The sequence below is a fragment of the Protopterus annectens genome, chromosome 3.part1 (assembly GCF_019279795.1).
Source record: "Protopterus annectens isolate FY-2018-M chromosome 3.part1, PAN1.0, whole genome shotgun sequence".
In the NCBI taxonomy this organism is placed as follows: Eukaryota; Metazoa; Chordata; order Ceratodontiformes; family Protopteridae; genus Protopterus; species Protopterus annectens.
In genome coordinates this window covers 852,601,656-852,623,189 of record NC_056732.1, presented here as the reverse complement: position 1 = coordinate 852,623,189, position 21,534 = coordinate 852,601,656, and the positions used below count along the sequence as shown (strand labels likewise).

The following is a 21,534-nucleotide window of genomic DNA, read 5'->3' as shown; positions in this document are numbered from 1 at the left end:
GCAGTCTGCAGCATATTTCAGACAAGATGATCAGAACACAGGCATGACCCTTAATGTGGTGTTTGGACTACATTTATTTCTGATAGTTACCGGTGCATTTTTTTTTTATTCATGCACATGTAACAATTGACTGGTGTCAGATTAGAACACAGAACCAGTGAATACAAGAATAGTGAGCACTTTATTTGAAAACACTAGTTATGAAAGTACCATCACATTTTAAAAGTTATTGATTAATGTTGTTTCAACTCTGGCATGTACGCCACGAATAGTTGTGTAATACTTCTGTTACCTTACCCATATACCCTGTTCATTTAGTGAGTGACTTTTAAGCTGAGTAGACCACAACATTAACTGATGTTTGGAAGCTATGCTACACAGTACTTTCTTTAACTTTCTATGCCATTTCAGGTAGGCAGTGACACATTAATAAAGATGTAAGATGTCCCAGGTATGTTATACCTTACTGTTAGGACTGCTAATTCTGTAGTTACTTTATTGTATAAATACATTATGCATTAAGTTATTACTATGATGTTTCCCTACTACCACACTCTTACATCATCCTGGCCATGCACTCTGCATGGGACTGGACTTTGCAAGTCCTCTCTTCTGCAGCTGTGGTAAGAGAAGCAACCCATTATGCATACCAGTTTTGCACAGATTCAGCTTGTATATTTCTAAGTTACTGGCAAACATACTTACATATCTGTGGGATGTGCCCATCCCTAGCCTCTTGGACCCAGGTGTTCAAGGTTCCTCTTCCTACTCCTCAGGTTGTCATAGTGGTGACAACACTGCTCACTAGTGTGGGGGATACCAGTAGCACTGGTAAGTTCCCTGGTCAAACAATCCCAGGCATCAGACTTACACTCTGAGCCTTTGTGGATGCTCTGCAGCATCCAGGGTTCATAATTCTTAACCAGGAGTCCAACAAAAACTCTAGACTCCTGCACTCCCCACTTTTGCGCATGAAAGCACATGCCTTCACCAACAGCACCAGGCATATCTGCTGCCAAGTTAAGACTCCAAACAATGATGTGAAATTCCTGCCTACCGGCCCTTAAAGAGGCTGCATTCATGCCCTTGCACGCTTAGCATCGCTCAAACTCACATGCAATGCGCAAACAGAAATAGACCATTGACCATGTTTAAGCGCTGCTTAGCATCGCACAGCTTTTCTAAATGTAACAATTTTTTCATTTTAAACTAAACCGATGTTTCAGTCACCTGACACATTTTATCAGGAATATATGTAAAAAGTATGACTGCTCAGGTCTCAAGCCCAGTACCTACTACACTATAGATTATGACTCAACTCTGTCTAGCCACTGGGATAGTGAAGGGAAATTGTGTATCTTCATATATACTACAAAGGTGCCTGTAAGTGTAGCATAGCTTTGCTGCACGGGTTTGTGCATTGCTAAGCACATCGCAGGATGACAACAACTGAATACATCCAGTTTCTATTTTTAGATGTGTAGCAAATGTTTACTGTATATATGAGCAAATCTAAGCATAGCTGCGCAGCATGCTGTACTGTGCACGTAAGCACATGAATATAAAAAAAAGTAAAATTGCAATTTCATGACGTAAAATCTGTTGTTGACCTTTTGGTCCAGGTTAATAAGCTGAAAGGTATTGTACTGTGCTTACCAACTGTCCAAAAGTTTTCTGGACAGTCCACAAGTATGGAGCAGCCTATACAGTGTTGCTTAGACTTATTCATTATCCATGTTACTGTGATCTCCCTTGGCAGTGTTCCATAATTAATATGTGTGACATGCTGCCCTGGAGTAACCATAGCCGTGTACATGGGTACATTCCATGTAGGCTCTTCATGGAGCCTGCACAAATTTTATTGAATCCTGGGGCTTATCTGTTATTAATTAAACTGTATAGTAATATATCCTATTTCCTTCTGTTACATCACTTGAATTTCTATTAATAGTCTTGACTACTGTGTTCCTTTATTTTATTAGACGTCTAACATTTTGAGTCTTATTGATTTTCTGTAATCCATTTCTTTCATCAGTCTTAATATGTTCATGCATCTCTACTAATGTATGCAGCTTTTCATTTAGATAATTTTCTTCTAAACTGAGGGCATATTCTTTGTTCTCTGTTTTATCCAGGCATTTTACAGAAAGTTCCAGAACTTTTTCCTACAATATATTGTCTTCAACTGTATCCTTTGTCATCCATTGCTCTTTCATATGGGAACTCACTGGCCTATCACTCCACAACATTGATTGCTTCAGAGTTGCCACTGTGTCCTGCTCCTTCCCTTGCTGTGCAACTCCAAAGTAACTTTTGTACTGGTTTACTTCTGATGGCTGCAGAGTTTCTTCATGTGGCAAATGATCAAATGCTTCCCATTCCACCTGTTTCTCTTAATTTGTGACTCATTGTTCCATCATGCTTTGATGTTGCCAGAGTTGGATTCTCTACACTAAATTCTTCACTTCGCAGGTATTCAATAACTTTCAGTTTCTATTTCTTTAACTTCTCCATTATTTATCCTCTTTTCTACTTTCCATTTTGTTTTCTTATTTTTTTTGTATTGTGAAATTTTCAATATCCAGATGCCTGTATTTTTCTTCAAATATCTGTGGTGCTGCTTTTTTGTATTGATTAGTTTTGCTTTCTTGTTTGCATAAGTATTGCACCACATTACTTCCGTTTTTCTTTCCTATGTCCCTGTTTCTTCTTCAGATGTCTCTCACTCCAACTGTTTCTCCTTACTGTGGGACTAATTGTTCCATCATACTGTGACATAACCTGTGTTAGATCTTGACTTTCTACACTAAATCCTTCACTTTGCAGGTGTTCAATAACTATGGTTTCTATTTAACTTCTACTTTACTAATCTTCTGTTCTACAATCCCCCTTTGAGATCTTTTTTTTTTTTGTATTATGAGAATGTTCCAGATATGGATGCCTTTGCCTATATTTCTCTTCAGATAGTTTTGGAGATGCTTTTTTTGCATTGATTAGGTTGGCTTTCTCCTTTGCATAAATATTGCACCTTATTAGATATCTCTTTCGTTCCCATATTCATATTTCTTTTTTATACCTTTCAAAAATCTCTAGGTTTTGTTCTTTATATTTTCACACTTCCTCAGTTGCTTCTTTTTCCAAAGGGCTCAATGTTTCTTAGTCTATGTAATCAGATCTGTTGTATTAATGAATACAAATTTTCATTTGAAGCTTTTGACAGTTTTTCTTGTGCAAGTATTTTTCTTTCCTCTAATTTCTCTCTTAATCTTTTTGAATATCTTTTGTCTGGAAATTTTGGACTTCTTGCATAATCGTAACAATACATAATTTCTTTCTTATCCTCAGTAGTTCACCCTGTAATTTTTATAGCTCTTTTTGGGCCTGTCAGTTTTTGTGATTTTGTGGACTACTACTTACTTCTACAACAGGGGGGCCATCCTCCCCCTGGGCCTGGCCTAACCCCATTGTAGGAATGTTTCTATGTCTTGAGGAGTCTGCACTGTCATTTTTGCCAATCCTGGTGCACATACCAGGATTGGGGACTTTTTTATCCCGGGACTTGTGTACCCAGCTCCCTTTTTTATTTTTTTAACATACTTCTGTCCATGGTATATGATAAATAAAATACAGTCTATATATCAGTTTCATCTGGGTGAGATTTTGTTAAAACAGGGCCCACTTCGTGAAGGTACTCACCAAGATTTTAGGATTTCAGTTTCAACAATACTACTGTCATTTTCTTGGTTTAATTTGGATCTTTTGGGTTTCTAATACCATGACAGGAATGGACCTTATTCTTAAGTCAAAGTATGATTAAAGTTAGTGAAATTAGTATTGTTTCACTCTTTGATTTTCTTGCTGTGTGAGGGAAGGGACATGGAATGAGCTATCTATGACAAACATTCTCTCTCCTCTCCATAGGAAATTGCCATCAAGGGGCCCCGCCCTCCAAATCCAAAGCACAAAAGGTGGTCCCCCTAGCTCCACCTGGAAAAATCACACCTACCCATATACTTTCCTAACCTCCAAACCAAAAACCAAGACCTCTTTCTAACCAAGTTTGTGGATGCCTGTAAACTGAGAGTCATTGTCAAGTCACATTCTGACACCCAAGCCCTGCAACAAGAACTTACACTCATGAACACTTAGTGTGCTACCAGTGGGATTAAATTAAATGTTAAAAATGTAACATTGCTGTATATTGTAAACTAACCTTCCCCCAGTATATGATATAGACAAGACTACTCCAGAATGAGAATGTTGTTAGATACCTTGGTACTTGGGCTTTTAATTCTCTCTCTTTTGATCATCATGTAGTGACAGTAGTTAGGAAGTCCTGCATAGTTCAGCTGATCACCTAGATGATATCTTTAGCTCCAAGTAATTGTTGCTCCACTATATTCAGCATTAATTAGGCTAATTATTGAATACAGTGCCACTTTGGGATGTATCTCATTAGACATATCAGTAAGCGGTACAACTACAGAGGTTACTACCTAAGACTATCACTCGCTTACAAAACATAGGAATTACTAGCACTGGAAGCACTGTCCAAAGTGGAGATCTGTACCTTGCCTTCTGAGCCTTTAGAGACCCAAGAGTCATGGATCTTTTGTATCTCCTACAAATACCAGAATGAAGGATATGAAACTTTATCAGCAATAAGTAAATCAGGGTGGAGAGAGAGGTTAATTATACAGTGCCTTCCTCACCTGGATGAATGGATGTGTATTCATAAATTCATCCCTGGCTTGACTGGTCTAGCCCTCCTTGAGAGGGGAAGTTCAGTGTGAAGGTGGGTACTGGCAGGGCATAAATGACCTCAAGACTCAAATGCCTATGATGCATTGTGCTGTAAGAGTACACAGCCCTCTCCTCTCCTATTAGAAGTGAGCGGGCCACCCCCTTTCACTGCTCTCACTCCCTGCTTGCCTGTTCCAGTGACTAATCAAAACATGGATACCTGGGTCACAGCCAATGCTCCATCTCTCTGTTCCACAGAACCAGGTTAAACCTTGGAAATCTTTATTAATTGACACTTCTCTCTGGCTCTTAGAGCACACACTGACATTTAATAACTGAAGTGTGTCAGCAGCTGCCTCCTCCGTAAACATTATTTAAGCTGCCACTTAGCTGCCACCATATGACAGTATTGTAATGGGTCCACTACAGTTGAATGACTGAAGTTCAATTCAATGAAAAGTAAATTAAAAAAGATTTACCATGTCCTTCTCACTATATATTGCAGTCAAGTTGTTCTTCCAAACTCCACAGTTGAACATAACCAATGTTGAAGTTGTGGCACATTGGTGTAAGTTATATTTATTTGTTGGACATTTTCAGTGACTGAAAAGATTCTGTAAGGAGAATCTGAAGAATTTCACTTCTCCAAGTTTCTTACTGAATAACTTTTGTGCTCCCATTTTATAACTATAATGTACATCCCAAGGGGTACAGCTTTCTGTAGGTTGTCCAATCAATGTTCACTGTTATTTGTCTCAGAATAATCTGATTTCTGATCTAGAACTATCTTTGGCAAGTAGTATGATTATATTCATGAAAAAAAAAAAAAAAAAAAAAAAATATATATATATATATATATATATATATATATATATATATGTATATATTTGCTGAAATACCATGGACATTCCTCTAATATTAGAATAGCATTATGAACTCCTTAGCACTGGCTTTGTGGAAAAGAGCGAAAACGTTTAGGCTACAACCTAGACTACCGAAGTTCAGTTAGCATCTCAGGTGATAAAACAGATGGGCAGGGGGAGTAGAAATGAGTAGCAAATGATGGGTCTACTTCACCTTATCGCATGTTGAAAATATCGAACGGCAATAATGTCATAAATGCCGTACATCGAAAGTGTTGTTGCAGGATCATGGTACAGTGGGGATGATAAAATTTGCTCTTTCCTCACTGTAGTGCGATCTTGGAGTTGGTATATATAATTAGTGGTGGGTGTGGGGGCGTAGCCCTCCACAAGAACAGTTTCGATATACAGCATTTTCGATGTTTATGCCGTTCTATATTGTCATCTTTCGACAAGATAATATAGACGCCAAATGACACCTTATCTACTGTGGGGTGACAGAGACTGGTTGTCCAGTGGCTTTTCCATTGCATTCAAAAAGAGGCTTTTAGGTGAAATAGTCATGACAAGAAATGTAGGCTCGGCTTACCAAGCTTGTCCCTTATTAGCATGTGGGTGGAAGCTCATACATGTATGATAGGGCATACTAGGCTATCACAGGGAAGCAGTGGCATCCACAACAGCCATTAAGTGGAAGAGTTAGGGCTTAATAGAAAATGAAACCTGATAGCTGCAAGAGATATACTCTCCCCTTCTGGGAAATGAAGAAAATCAAAGGTTACCCATAGGTGGGGTCTCCAGTAATTCCAGTCTAACATGACCATATACAGGGATTATATGGCAGGACAAACCAAAATTGCAATACAGGATTGCCCCAGAGTCCAAGTATTTAGAGCAATCTCTTCATTTAAAGAATTTTATTTATAAAGAAAAAATAAATCCAGTTCTAGATCCTTCTTCTTCAAAAAGAGACTAACTCTAGATCATTCCTTTTTTAGTTTTATTGAGATAAGCAATTTCATCCTTGTAGACTTCTTCATATCCAGTTCTTACATCTAAACTTTCTATAATCATCATGCTGCTATAAATACTGTTATTGGGGGCATAGTACTCTGCAGAACAACCCAGTTTTACCTGATAGCCCTTCCAACTGCTCAGAACATGAAAATAGCAGAAGACCACTTCCTGGCCCCATCCTGCTGGACTCCGTCAACAGATGGCACAACAACTTCAGAATAACCCACTTTGACCCTAAAATCAAGGCCAGAAAAAGTAGCATGGCCATAACATTTACAATAGGCCATACAGAAACCCACAAGGCCATCACTGAGAACCAGATCAAAGTAGATAATAACAGACCAGTAGCCAAAATCCTTGAACCAGGCCCAATTTTTAACTTTAAGATAGGAATAAACGTCAGAGTCTTCCTCAAATAAAAAGGCTGGTGAGAAAGGGCAAGTGCTTGTGGCACATATGGGTGTGGAGCTCAGAAATGCAGGTATTATAGCCTGATGAGTAGAGTGGACTACTTCATCTGCCAGAACATGGGCCAGAAGTACCGTAGCAAAATCAGGGGTGACTGCAACACTGAAAGAGTAGTTTAGAGTGCAATGTCTGAAATGTTAACAAACTTGCAAAACACACCATGACCAAGAAAGGACATTCCCTCTTCAGTTTCCATATTCTGGACTGTGTTTAATTTCAGCCTCTGGATGGCAATAAAAAGTGCACTGATGGAATTAGTGTGGAAAAGTTCAACTTAATGCATACAATAACCCCGGACTAAACAACAGCTGTTCCGTTAAGTGTCCTACAATTAAAGAGCCTAAACCACAAACTGTTCTATGAAAAAAAAAACCTCTGTGGCTTCTGCTAGAGATCTGCACTATAAGTCAAATTTCCACCACAGAATAATGTTTGGAGTCAAGTTTACTATATGTGGATTTATATCACCATAGTTCTTGCCTTGTATCATTGTTTCATCTTCCTACAGCTGTTTGGGTTACTTCTCCAGAATTCTCTTAGTCAAGATTTTTATTGTTCTATTCTCCATACAACTGCTTGGGACACTTCTCTGGAATTTTGCTTAGAGATTCACACTCAAAGTCTAACTTCTAGAAATCAGACTAGACGTCAAGTTTATTCTGTCCTCATGGCGTATTCTCATCATTTTTATTTCTCCAGCATTGTTTTATTTCCCCTGCTACAGCCTGAAATGGTAGTATTTTTAATATATGTCTTCAGTGCAGTATTGTGTACTAACTTCAGTAAAGTTTATACTTTTGCACAATCCAACTACTGCATGATTTGTAGGTTGAAGTAGGATATGAGGAAGTTTGCAATGAACGAGCAAAAGCACTACTTTGTCAACAGAGACCATCTGGCTCTATTAAATGATGAGAAGTTGTTTTGTTTTTTTGGCAGTTTAAAAGTATTTTAAATAGTGAATATTTATTAAAACAATATTGTGTTATTTGTTGACTGCCAAAATCTAAATCATTTTTGTAAAATTCAGTCTGGTATCCACTTGTGTAAAATTGATTGATTATGAGTTTACACATATAAAAGGACAAACATTAAGGTAATAGAGCATTGGCAACACAAGTGTTCCAAGGGCTGGACACATAGGCTTACCAAGCACTACCTGTGAGCACCCCCAAGCAAATGAGAAGGGGTCTAACAACCTATTAAATGCTTACATTCTGAGCACAGAAAGGCTCCGCACATGCAAATGAGGATGCATCTAACATCCTTTCAAATGTCTTCATTCTGAGCATGTAAAAGGCCAGTCATGTGGAACTGGTTTGTCCCTCAATGTACTATGCCCCCATTGTAACAGTATTTGTAGTAGTATCATGATTATGGAAAGTTTAGATAGAAGAACTGGATCTAAAGAAATCTACAAGGATGAAGGCACTTATCCCAATAAAACCTAGAAAAGGAATGATCTGGAGCAGTCTCATTTTTGAAGAAGGAGGATTTAGAACTGGATGTATTTTGTCTTTATAAATAAAATGATTTAGATGAACAGATTGCTCTAAATACTTGGATTCTCAACAAGCCTGTATTGGAATCTATGGGGAATGAAAGGACTGACTAATCATGAGAGGGATGATGATCAGCAGACAGAGGAGACAATAAAAAACATACAATACACACATTATGAGTTACTTTATTCTTCATAAACCTCTGCCAGTACTATATGCATATTTACATAATTAGCTGGTATGAGACTGATCACCTACATTTTATTACCTGAGTCTAGAAATATTTTTTAATGAAATAAATACCTGAAGTAAATGTTTACTTGTTTCATAAAAACCTTAACCTTTTAACATGTTGTAGATGCAGGTCTCCAGAGATTCTGTAGTCATTATCGCACAACTTACCTTTATGTTGTTACTGTCTGTGAGAAACATTGCAAGACGATCAATCCCCATTCCCCATCCAGCAGTAGGCGGAAGGCCATATTCCAGAGCTACACAGAAATTTTCATCAATAAGCATGGCTTCGTCATCCCCTGCAGCCTTTGCCTGTACCACAGAGAAAGGACACATTTTAGATGCCATCTCTTTATATTTCCCCATTCACAATTAGTTACTGTCATCTTACTCAGCAAATAATTAATTCAGTAACATGTTGAAGTATACATCATTTAATTTAGTAATTTACTTTCTAGAGCACAATGTAAAAATCATGTCACCTTGACCAGTACAGACAGCAAATAATTACTTTTGGTAAGATTTATAGATTAGTACTAAGCTAACTGTCCTCTGGGGCCATTTTAAGCCTAGCCAGTTATCCCATGTGAGAATCAAACCCTGCACCTTGTGTTTCTAAGGTAAGCACCTTAACCATTGCACCAACCTTCCTCCCCCAGTCATCATACTGAATTAATTATCTTACCAACTGTATCAGTCAGTTGCTGGCTGCTGTTGGGACTGTGTATCCTTAGTACCAACAACTGTTTACTTTAGGTCATTAGCATTTCCAGGATCCTTCAGTGAAAAACATATGCGTATATATGAGATGATGGGAATTTTACAGTTGAGCAGTACCAGTAACACATAGTAGTTTAGGACAGTTACAAGCTAATCAAAATTCTTCCTCATGTTATTGTATTTCTCTGTCTACCAAATAATCCCTCCATTGTCAAATAAAAATAAAGCGTGTATTAGCTGTTTATCACTTTGTGAAGCATTTTTGTTATTTAGCTTTCTCAGCACATACTTTAAACTTGAAGTAAAACTGAGGAGCTCAAGGCCTGTTAGCCATCATTGAATTTGATACCTGTAATTTCTTGTTGGAATTTAAGGGACCCTACTTAGTTATCCATTACCATTTAGATGTTATGGACTGTCAGACTAAGTGTAATCAAAAGGACAGTTTATTTTATAGGTGTGGAATTCTTTGACACAGGAAGTTGTCATTTTTCATTTTAGGAATAAAATGAAGTTTTTTGGAGGTTGTATGCTCTCTCTTTTGTTCAGGTCACTAAGGGTTATTCTTAACAAAAGTTTTCAAATGGTAAGGGATTGTTTAACGCTTTATTTTCTTTAGGAATGTCCTTGCTGTTGGGTACATGTCATCGCCCCATTACATTTTTGACTTTTGGCCAAGAAAAAACCCATATAGCCATCTCTGTAGTCTCTCTCTTCTCCTAGATTTGTAAAACAAATACATATTTTGGATCAAGCAGGATTACTTTTGTGCTGTGCTTTCCAACTTTAGAGAAACAGTTTTCCTACAAACATTAAATACACATTCAGCTGCTGTGCGTATCAGTCAAAGATGATTAGGCAGCTCAGGCTGAAATGATAATGAATACATCACTGCCTTCTAAAAGGAGGACTGAATGGATTAGAACTCTCTGCAATTAACAAATTATTAGCCTTTAAAACAATATAATTTAGGCACCATTTGTAGACAAAAAAGAAAGGGCTTATTACAAGGTCACTGAAAAAAGAAAAACAATTCAAAACTGATGGCCTCTTTAAAAATTCTAAATGAAAACAATAATTCTGAGTGCTCTCATTGTAAATGAGTGGACAGAACATCATGAAGACTGGGGAAGCTCAAAAAATATAATCATATGTACTGCAGGGTGTATTGGAAAGGTAAACCCTTAGCTGAAAAAACAAAATCATATCAGCATGGTTGCCTACATTTGGCTGTTTTGGGATAGGATGTTTTTTCTGTATACATTTCCTGGGAGGCTAGGGACAAGAAAATTCTAAACTACCGTAAACCAGTTTTATTCTGCAAAAATGTCCCATCATTCCTTAATATTATTCCTCAGTTAACATCTGACACATTTGGGACATCTTTTACAAATTACATATTTAGGGTCAACCACACTTTATGTATTATTCTCATTATATTTCTTTAAGAATATTTGTGTGAATATTGTAAAGCCATGGGGTAATGCCAAAGTTGAACAAATGTTATTTGCGATGGCAGGGGTAATGCCAGGATAAATGAAACAAAAAATATTTTTTTATTTTCTTTTTCTTGTCTCACGTTTATCTGCAATGTATCAATCTCATGGCTGGGAATGTGGAACTTTTTTATTCTGAGTGTCAAAGGACAATGAATGTCTGTGAAATGTGCTGAATCAAAATACAACTCCCAATGAAGAATGCACAGCTCTCATATCAGGTGTAAAAACTCTTTTAATATGACCAACACATGAAACACAAAGACTTAAAATAAAAAATGTATAAAAGCTTTAAAGATAAGTGCTTTCATCTTGGACTAAGCCAAAACTTCATCAGATGCAATTTGTTTACAAAGAGAGAACTGTATTGGCATTTGCTTCTAAATGCAACTAATCACCCTGGATTAAATGATTGTGTTTCTATAACAAACTTATTAAAATTACAACTTTACATAGATAGCCGCGGTGGTGCAGCGGTAGCATTGTTGCCTCACAGCAAGAGGTTCTCCCGTTCGATTCCCAGCTGGAGCACCTACTGTGTGGAATCTGCATGTCCTCCCCGTGGTCGAGTGGCATTCGAAAGACATGCATAGAATGGGTGTGCCTTCGTTGAAGGTTGGGCGTTGAGCTGGCACCTCAGCACCTGTAAAAAATCTACTGCCAATCATTAGCGGACTGGAGTTCCACTGTGGTGACCCCTAAACAGGAAAAGCCAAAAGAACAACATCGATAGTATATATTTATTTAAAGAAGTAATTTATAGATATTGCTGTACGTTTTATATAATTAGGTATCTAATGGGTATTTATTTAATGATACTAATGTGTCCCAAGTCTTGAATGAACTAAAGGAAGGGGAGTGCAATATAAGAATGAATGTCATTGGTTATTTGTGAAAGCCATTTCCCGTTGTTTGGTCCAATATTGTCTGGAGTGTTTTATATGAATTGTGCATTTAAAGAAACAAAAGCAGAGGGTATGTATAAAATGAAGTAACACTATTGGTGTATAATGTAAACTATATTAATTCTGATTGGTGTATTTAAAATGGTTAATGTAGACAAATTGCATCTGATGAAGTTTTGGCTTAGTCCAAGATGAAAGCACTTATCTTTGAAGCTTTTATACATTTTTTGTTTTAAGCCTTTGTATTACTTGTGCTGGTTGTATTAAAAGAGTTTTTACACCTGGTATGAGAGCCATGTATTCTTCGTTGGAGTTGTATTCTGAGTTTGTCTTTTTGTGCTTTGTTAAATGTAATGAATCTTCAGACTTGCTGGCACCTCTTGTTAATGTAACATACAAAGATGAAAGATCAGTGGGCTATTTGTGCTATAATGACCTAATTACATGATGCCAATCGGATTCAAGTAAAACAGATGTTGATGCATTTTTACATATCTTGGTGATTGTTATGATAAATAAAAGAACTGGTTTTAAGATTTTGATTTCCCAACAACAGGATGATAATGTCATGGACATTGGGGACTTGATGGAAAAACATGCTATGTAACTGTATGCTATATATAACCATCTGTAGACACTAGTCATTTATCTGTGGTCAGTTATTTCTCTAGTAAGATAGCCAAGATACTTAAATATCTGGAGCTTATTTTTTTATATGCATTCTATGTATTTTTATTGGCTTTTATTTGTCTTCTTTGTATGTTCCAACTTACATATATTTTACTTTGTATTTGTACTATTTTTACTTATTCAGTTTATGTATTTATTCTTCGTTGACCAGGTTAGTTTCATTAAGTTTGTGGCCTTTTTTCAGGTGAGACCTTAGGTGGTAGTTATACTTGTAAAACTGCCAGCCCAGCTATTTGGAATTTTGCGGAGAGTTGTGTGTCATTTGTGAATACTAATATGATTCATATGCTTGTCTTACAAATGTAAAAGAATCATATATTATGTGTATATTAAACTACTGTTGCAGAAGTGTGTGTTGAACTGTATGTTATGTACTGAGCTTCAGGAATGTGTCCACAGTGTACCCTACCGGAAAAGAACAGAAATGTATATAAACTCTATACCTGTGCAAATGTATGTTTTAATAGTAGAAGTTAGAACCTACAGAGTCAACTTGCAAAACTTCAAGAAAATAAGTGGAAATTGTTTTACAATTGTGTTATCTCAGTTTCAGTGCAGCAAGCAGACACAATGTCTAGAGCTAGAGGTTTATCTATTGTCTTGAAACAGAAATAATTACTATGTTTCAAATATAAAAGTGTTTTTATTGCTCTATGACTTTCTAGCAGCTGCACACTTTTGAGAAATATGTATTTTTGACACAGAAAATTCTAAGTATCTGTTTAGCCTGGGAACTGAAGTCAGGTGACAAAGAGTGATGTGATCTGAGCTAACCCAGCAGTAATACTGAGTAGTAATTTAAGGACTCTCTCAGAGAAAGTCTGCACATTTTGTATCTTGTCTTGGACCTAGAAACATCCATTCAGCACTTCTGCCTGCATGTTGCTCTGTTAAGTAAGATTTCAGCAAAGTATTTCTTTTAGAGTTAGATAGGAATATAGTAAAATAGTTTAGATGTTTTCTGTATTTATTTGAGACTGTCCTGCAATGTTGTTTTAAAATATTTCCGGAGATTCTGAACTCTGCATTTACTGTGTTGTTTGAGTATTGCCTTGCTCCTTTATTATTTATTATTAAATATTTAAACCTGCCTTTGTGGCTGATATTTGTGAGACATATTTAAGCTCTTAGAGTACTTACTACTCAGTATTACTGTTGGGTTAGCTCAGATCACATCACTCTTTGTCACCTGCCTTCAGTTCCCAGGCTAAACAGATACTTAGAATTTTCTGTGTAAAAAATACCTGTACAGGTCACTCCTAAATAGCTTTGGTCTTGGTCACACTTACCATTTGGATAATAGTAACATTACACAGTAGGACTGGTCACCCTTTGTAAGGGCCTTTAGAGTAGCTGATAAAAAGCTGGCTGGTGGCAGTGATAACTACCTTATAGTCTGGGCAGAAGGGGGCATAGCTAGTAAACCCATGCCAGCCTTTCCCAAGTGTGTATGTGTGTTTGTATATACATCAAATCTCAAAGTTTGTGTGTGTGTGTGTGTGTGTGTGTGTGTGTGTGTGTGTGTGTGTGTTTGTGTGCGTGTGTGTGTCAGCTACTTGGACAGGGACAGAAAGCACTGGCTGGACAGAGAGGGTGCTGGTAGTTTTAGCTTGGCCACTCGGCTGAGATCTCAACCCTATAACTGTGCCAGTGGGGAGTCTTATTGAGGATCCGGAGAAAGAAGGAGAAACCAGCCCCAGGCTGACTGTGAGCTCTGTGTGCTCATAAGGGAAATTGTACTTTACTGTGTGTGTACTTGTCATCTTCCCAATGTGTACGGCCTTCACTGGTGCTAGTGGTGAGGACTGAGGCTCCCTGATTACTGTGCCAGTGCAGGGGCATCACAATACTGTTAGAGGAAATTTGGCCAGGGTATTTGAGAACTTCCTCTACTCTTTTCAGTAAGTGCCATGTGATCATTGCATCCTCCTGAGTTGCAAACCAACTCAGGCAGACGAGACCTCAGTTTAACATCTCAACTGAAGGATGACACAATTAGGAGTGCAGCACCCTCCAATACTGCACTGCAGTGTGAGACCAGAACCCACACTACAGTGTGGGAATAGGACCCACAGCCTTCTGGTCTTCCATCATGAACACCCAATGTGCTACCTGTTGCAATATTGACACTTCTAATTATTCAAGTAAAGGTAATTTATTTACCTCTAAGATCTTAAAACTGAATTTTATTTATTATAAGTATATTTATGCATTGTAGTTTATATTACAAGATAATCATTATCTACATTGTTGGATGGCAAGCTGTATGCCACACGACTTCCATGACATTGCTTAGGCTTACTACCAGTGAAAGAGATGTTAATTGGTGTATTTCATATTTGCCTTGATTTTAGACCAGTCAGTGACTGGAGGTCTCTTGTTTGTTCAGAGTGGCAGTATTACTGCCACCACACTAGGAACAAAGATGTGGGGAATTGGAGAATTTTACTAGCCTTTCCCATGAAGTAAGCATGTGTGTGTGTGTGTGTGTGTGTGTGTGTGTGTGTGTGTGTGTGTGTGTCAGAGTGACAGTGAAAGACTAAGCTCTGTAAGGGGTCTTTATGCAGTCCAGTCTAGGTGTGGAGGTTGGAAGCCAGTACCCAAGACGTCATTCCCTTTATGTTCTTGGAGCCAGGCTGTGCTTTGTTAAAAAGCTACTGAAGCAGGGTAGTGTAGGCGTTCTTGCCACTTCTTCAACCTTGGTTGTCAGCCATGGGATTCAAACCCCACTGTGCCAATCTAGCATTACATTTTGTGGCAGTGGAAAAACTACACCTCCACCTTTGGTAGAACTGACATCTTTGCAGCACTATCAAGCCTCAGCCCATAAAGAACAAAAGTAAAGGTGGAAGCCAGTCCTTCATGTAGTGTCTATGAAGGTGTTTATTCTCTGATATCCATATAAGAGAGCATGTAACAATGCTTTGACATAAAAATATGATACTGTGCATGATTCTAGGATGCCTGCCCTCCCTCCATCCTCCTTATTGTGATTGGTGCAGCATTAGAGCCACATGGTCACTACAATGAGGTTCTACCTGCGTCACTCTCTCCACATCCACCCACCTGAGTTAGGAGAACAGGGAATCCTCCCTCCCCTGCTAATCCCCAAACTCCCAGCATCACTAGTTGTCAGAGATGACAGCACTATTCCTAATGTAGTGGGCCAGTGACATAACAATATTAACAGAAGGATTATTAGAAGACTTGCTAAATGAGATATTGTGGTAAATGGCTGCCATCTGGGTTGGTCATTGTTTATCAGACAGAAACCAGACATTGACAGGAAATGAGATGCTATCAAGGAAGAAGACAGTTACTATCTGGATCCTTCAGGGTTTTGCCCTACCCAAACTCATATCTTCACCATTAGCATTACTGATGAAATGAAGGAGGTTTGCTAGCTGGATTTTTGTAAATAATTTTTTGTCATTTGACTATCACACTGATTGTACAGATGCTTGTGTTAAAAATGCATCAACAGTGGGTCCTGCTGGACAGAAAAGAGATATAGTCCTGCCCAAACTCATATCTTCACCATTAGCATTACTGATGAAATGAAGGAGGTTTGTTAGCTAGATTTTTGTAAATAATGTTATATCATTTGACTATCACACTGATTGTACAGCTGCTTGTGTTAAAAATGCATCAACAGTGGGTCCTGCTGGACAGAAAAGAGATATACATGTATGTCAGACAGTATTGTTATAACTGATTAAATTAATTCGGTAAGGGAAGAGGTTAATCTCAGTCCAGCTAATTTTGAGAAATAGGCTGAAAATTAAATGGGTTGATTCAGGCCATAAAGGTCATACAGGTCTGATTGCAGCCAGGGACAAAAAATTCTTGGAAAAACAGGACTAGGAATCTTACTTTATTGTCCTTAGGGGTGAACTAATTACTTCCCTGGAAAGATGGAAGTTTTTGAAATTATTTTATAGCTTTCACATGCTACAACAGATCTTAGAGTTAGGTGACCAGATATGATGCCATTCTTTAACCAGCACTGAAATGAGTTTTAGATATTAGTGAGAGATATGACAGAACTCTCACAACAACATTTGGTTTTTCAGAACCTGGCAGGAAAGATCTCTCACAGATCTCACACAAACTACACACCTCATCTTACCTTGCTATTGTAAGCAACTCAACACTCCTCATCTTGCCTTGTAACTTGAACTTTAGTAACTTTACTAGGGAACAGTAATTCTTTAGTAAGTCAGGAAATATAGTGAGATTAGTTATGCATTGTTTTTCTGCATCTGTGTGATTACAGGGGGTGGGATTTGGCATAATGGTTAAGGTTTTTACCTTACAGACACAAGGTACAGGGTTTGATTCTCACATGGGGTAATTGGCTAAGCTTTAAATGACCCACAAGGGTAGTTAGCCTAGTAGTACTCTATGAATCTATCTGTGTTACCTTTTATATCTCCTGTGATTGAAACTCTGGTGTTTATTGTAAATAGGTATTCAGTATTCTCATGTTCTCTATTTTATTATTTATTATTAAATATTTATATGCCTTTCATTGTGGCTGGTCTTTTAGAGCATACTTTTAGCATCTTAAGAGTACTTATGCTACTTTTAGTGACACTGTGGCCACTCCTGAAAGCCTTCCTGCATTGGACAAACTCTACCATTTGTATTAGTATTAATTTTACTCAGTATAATTTGGTACCCTTGTAAGAGCCTTAGAGTAGCTGCCTAGTGGCAGCATAATTACCAGCTGGTAAATCTGCGCCAGCCTTTCCCAGGTGTGTGTGTGTGTGTGTGTGTGTGTGTGTGTGTGTGTGTGTGTGTGTGTGTGTGTGAAAATCAAATATCCAAGTGTGTGTGCATGCGACTTAGAACAGGGACACATTGCTCCACAGTGATCAGTGTGGGGTCTTGTTTGGGACCTGGGGAGAGAAAGAGAGTCCAGCCTCAGGTCTGGAGTATACTCCCTGTGTGCTCTTAAGGGAAATTGTGTATGGTGCAGAGAACAGCATCTGAAAATACCGTGTTTATCCATTTTTGTTCCTAGTGGCTGTTTCTCACTGGTGTCAGTGGTGAGGATTAAGGGTCCTTGATTACTGGCCCGGAGTAGGGACTGTCACAGGCTGCTTTACAGGACATTGTTGAGATCCCTCCTACAACTATAAATTGAACTTTGAAGGTTGCTTCTTCCTAAAGCTATAAAGATAGGTAGAGCCAGTTCAGAAAAGGCACATAAGATACTGCTGGTCTGCAACCCATATCATTTATGAGAAACCCCAGCAGACCGACAAGTATACACTGAAGAAAAGGATGATACTGACCTACAAGTATGTCAGAGTTACATGTAATTATGTATATATATATGGGAGCCGTTTATAATCTTGAAATACTGAAATGACGAATTTCAGTATCTTGAGACTATAAACCAGAATGTTTAAAATAGTGAAAGTTCATAATTGCGAATTCAAATATCTCAAATTCGCTGTTATGGCCTTACGATTCGTGATGTCCAGGATTGTGTGTTTATGGTGCATGGTGCCGTGTGTGGATCTAGGTGTTTTGTCAGGTAAGTGAGTGTTTTGTAAGGGATTTGAGTGGAAGTTTTTTTTTTTTGTTTATGTTGTGATGTGGGTATTGTGGTGTATCTATGGTGTAGTGTATGTGGTTTGTTCGGTGTTTTGAATTTTGCGGTTTTGGGCTTGGGATTTTGTATTTTCGGTGTTTTGTGGATTTGGTTTCATAGTTTCGAGATATTGAAATTCGATGTTTCAGTATTTCGAGATTATGAAGTGAATCCATACATATATATATATATATATATATATATATATATATATATATATATATATATATATATATATATATATATATATATACACATATATATGTGTATATGGAGATAGACATATAATTACATGGTCCATGGCTCAACAAGTAGAGAGCTTGCCTTTGCTGTTGTGGAGATTGGAATGCTGGAGGACATATCCCACACATGATGCTTGGATTCATTTTCCGTTACTGACGTATGAGTAATGCAGCATTAAAAGCATGCTGCAGTCTTGAACTGACATTCAGATGAGATGTTAAACTGATGCCCTGTTTACCCGAGTTGGTGGTATTTTAGGTATTTCTAAAACATTCCATAATACTCATCAAATAATTCCAAAAGATACCATAAATACTTCCTCATGTCCCCCCTAAAATTATGTCATTCATAAAACTAACTCAGTTAACAGAATTTAGACAGTAAATAAATCTAAGTTTGGGACAAGTGATTTATTGGGAAATGCACCATGGGTCAAATAAAAACATGTGATGGATAAACATGAAGGACCAAGCAACAAATGTTTTCTTCAATGAGATAAACACACACACACACACACACACACACACACACACACACACACACACACACATTCAGACACACAAAGCAGATGCAGTTAGTGAAGTTTATGTTTGCCTAGGGCTGGCACAGGAATATCACAGCAGTGGCATTATGCATAGCTTATAAGCTTTGGTTGGTGTTTATAATATGAAGGAGTTCCATTACAAATGTTGAATGAACAACAATTTGCGAAACACTTGAGTAATCTTCAAAACATGGTTAAAATGTCTTATTTCTGTATGTATTTTAATGATGGAACAGTATACTTTGGTGTTGTTAATCAATGATTTTTTGCTTAGCACCCTTAACCGAATATGTGACAAAGTCATCCAGTGGATCAGTGGCTTCATATGATGCAGAATGTGTAACTTCTTGTCAATGGATTGCAGCTGAAAGGGATGAGACAATCACTGAAAGCCACCTGGACTGCCAGTTTCTCAAATAACACAATATGCATGGGCACTGTTACACTTTCTGTGCCCCAATTTTCCAAGTAATGTGTAAGACCACAAGTACTGTTACTGTGGGTTTATTTTTAAAGGTGTAAAAGCCCTTTCTATAGACTGCAGTGGTATTAATTTAAGTTTATAATGTGTTCTTCTTATAAAAAGTTATTAAATCCAGAACTTGACAGCCATTTATAAAAATATGTCTGCCAGCATAACTTAAGAAGTTTAAAATAATTAAAAGACAATTAAAAAAAAAAAAACAAATAAATAAATAAATATATATATATATATATATGGGATACATCAATCTGTTCGAAGTTTCACTACTTCGAACCCCACCTCACCGAGTCCACTTGTTTGAAGTAGTGAAACATCGAACATTGACTTCGGCAGTCACACTGCAGCGTGGAATGGGAATATTCCCTTTTCCCCTCTGTAGTGCAATCTCAGAGTTGGTATATTTAAGTAGGGGGTGTGTCGAGTGCTGGGGGGCTTGCCCCCCTGCAAAAACATGTTTTAGTGTTTTTTTTTTTTTTTTTTGGGGTAGCCCGGGGAACTAGACTTCAGCAAAAGTGCACTTTTGTTTAAGTGGACTTTTGCAAGTGTAGGGTCTACTGCTCTATTTCGAAGAAGCGTATTTTCGATGTAGAGTAGACCCATATATATATATATATATATATATATATATATATATATATATATATATATATATATATATGCCATCAAAATAAAACTTAGAAAAAATATCTTTTTTGCTTTTTTTTTCTGAATTACAGCACTTCATTACAAACAACGGTACAACAAGTTATTTGCTTTGAGTCTACATAACATTTTTTGAGGGTGGAAGGAAATGGGTGTTTAAAAGACTCCGATTTAAAAACTCTCCCCTTTTTACTATGGGTAGTCCTGCTCTGGGATCTAAGAGCTGAATGGTTTTGATGCACTCTTCATCCTACCTATACATCATAAACAGTTTTTCAGTTAGGCAGGTACAAAATAGATTAACTTTGGAATCGAATGTGAGAGGGTTTACTTATTATTTAAGATCTGTGCTGGTATAGATTTGAAATGTGCTATACATAGGAAGCACTGCACTTCAGAGAAACAACCAATATGTGAACACTATGTGACAGGAGTGACAAGAGATACTAAACTATCAACAGTATGAGAGATGCTGGGTATAAACGGGATGAATATTTCCCCCATATATCACAGAGTATGTCATTCATATTGATATATTTATTTGCATGCTATTTATTTTTGTCACTGTGACGTTCCCAGTCTGGGCCAGTAATCAAGGAGCCTGAATCCTCACCACTGTCAGTGGAGAGGGACATTCACTTGGAACACAAACTGATACACTCAATATTTCCAGATGCAGACCTCTCTGCATCAAGCACAGTTTCCCTTAAGAGCACACAGGAAACGCACTCAATTCGAGATCTGGGTTTCTCTCTCTGTCTCTCTCTAGGTCCCCAGAAAGACTCCCCACTGGCACAGCTGCAGAATTAACTCCTCAGCCAAGAAGTCCTCCAGCACTCTCTCTGTGAAACTATTGCTTCATGTCCCTGCTCCAAGTAGCTGACACACACACACATACACACATACACACACACACACACACACACACACACACACACACACACACACACACACACACACACACACACACACACACAGCTGGATAAGGCTGGCACAGATTACCCACTCTACCAACTTTGCCCAGGCTATGAGGTAGATTCACTGCCACCAGTCAGTTACTATAAAGCTCTTAAAAGGATATCCAATTATACTAAGTGAAATTAATATTAATACAAATGGTAATGCTGAACAAACAAACAGGCTTTCAGGACTGGCCAGAGTTATCACCAAGGAAATATGTGCAAATACTCTCAAAGGTCAAAATAGTTTCTAAAAGGACCAGCCACAATGAAAGGTTTAAATATATTTAATAATAAATAATAAAAGAACATGAACATATGAAATATCTATTTACAGTTAACACTAAAGTTTCAATCACAGGAAATATTAAGAACAACACAGCTGGAAAGATTCACACAGTAACAGAAAAACAATACCTAAC

General features: G+C 37.6%; 1 protein-coding gene across 1 annotated transcript in view; it reads right to left on the bottom strand.

Moving 5' to 3' along the window:
- The window catches only part of LOC122798301 (lysine--tRNA ligase-like), a 394,521-nt gene that overhangs the window by 27,679 nt on the left and 345,308 nt on the right, over nt 1-21,534 (bottom strand). The window contains exon 13 of the mRNA XM_044067128.1: nt 8,996-9,139. Coding sequence (XP_043923063.1) covers nt 8,996-9,139 — 144 coding nt within the window. The remainder of the gene's footprint in view (nt 1-8,995; nt 9,140-21,534) is intronic.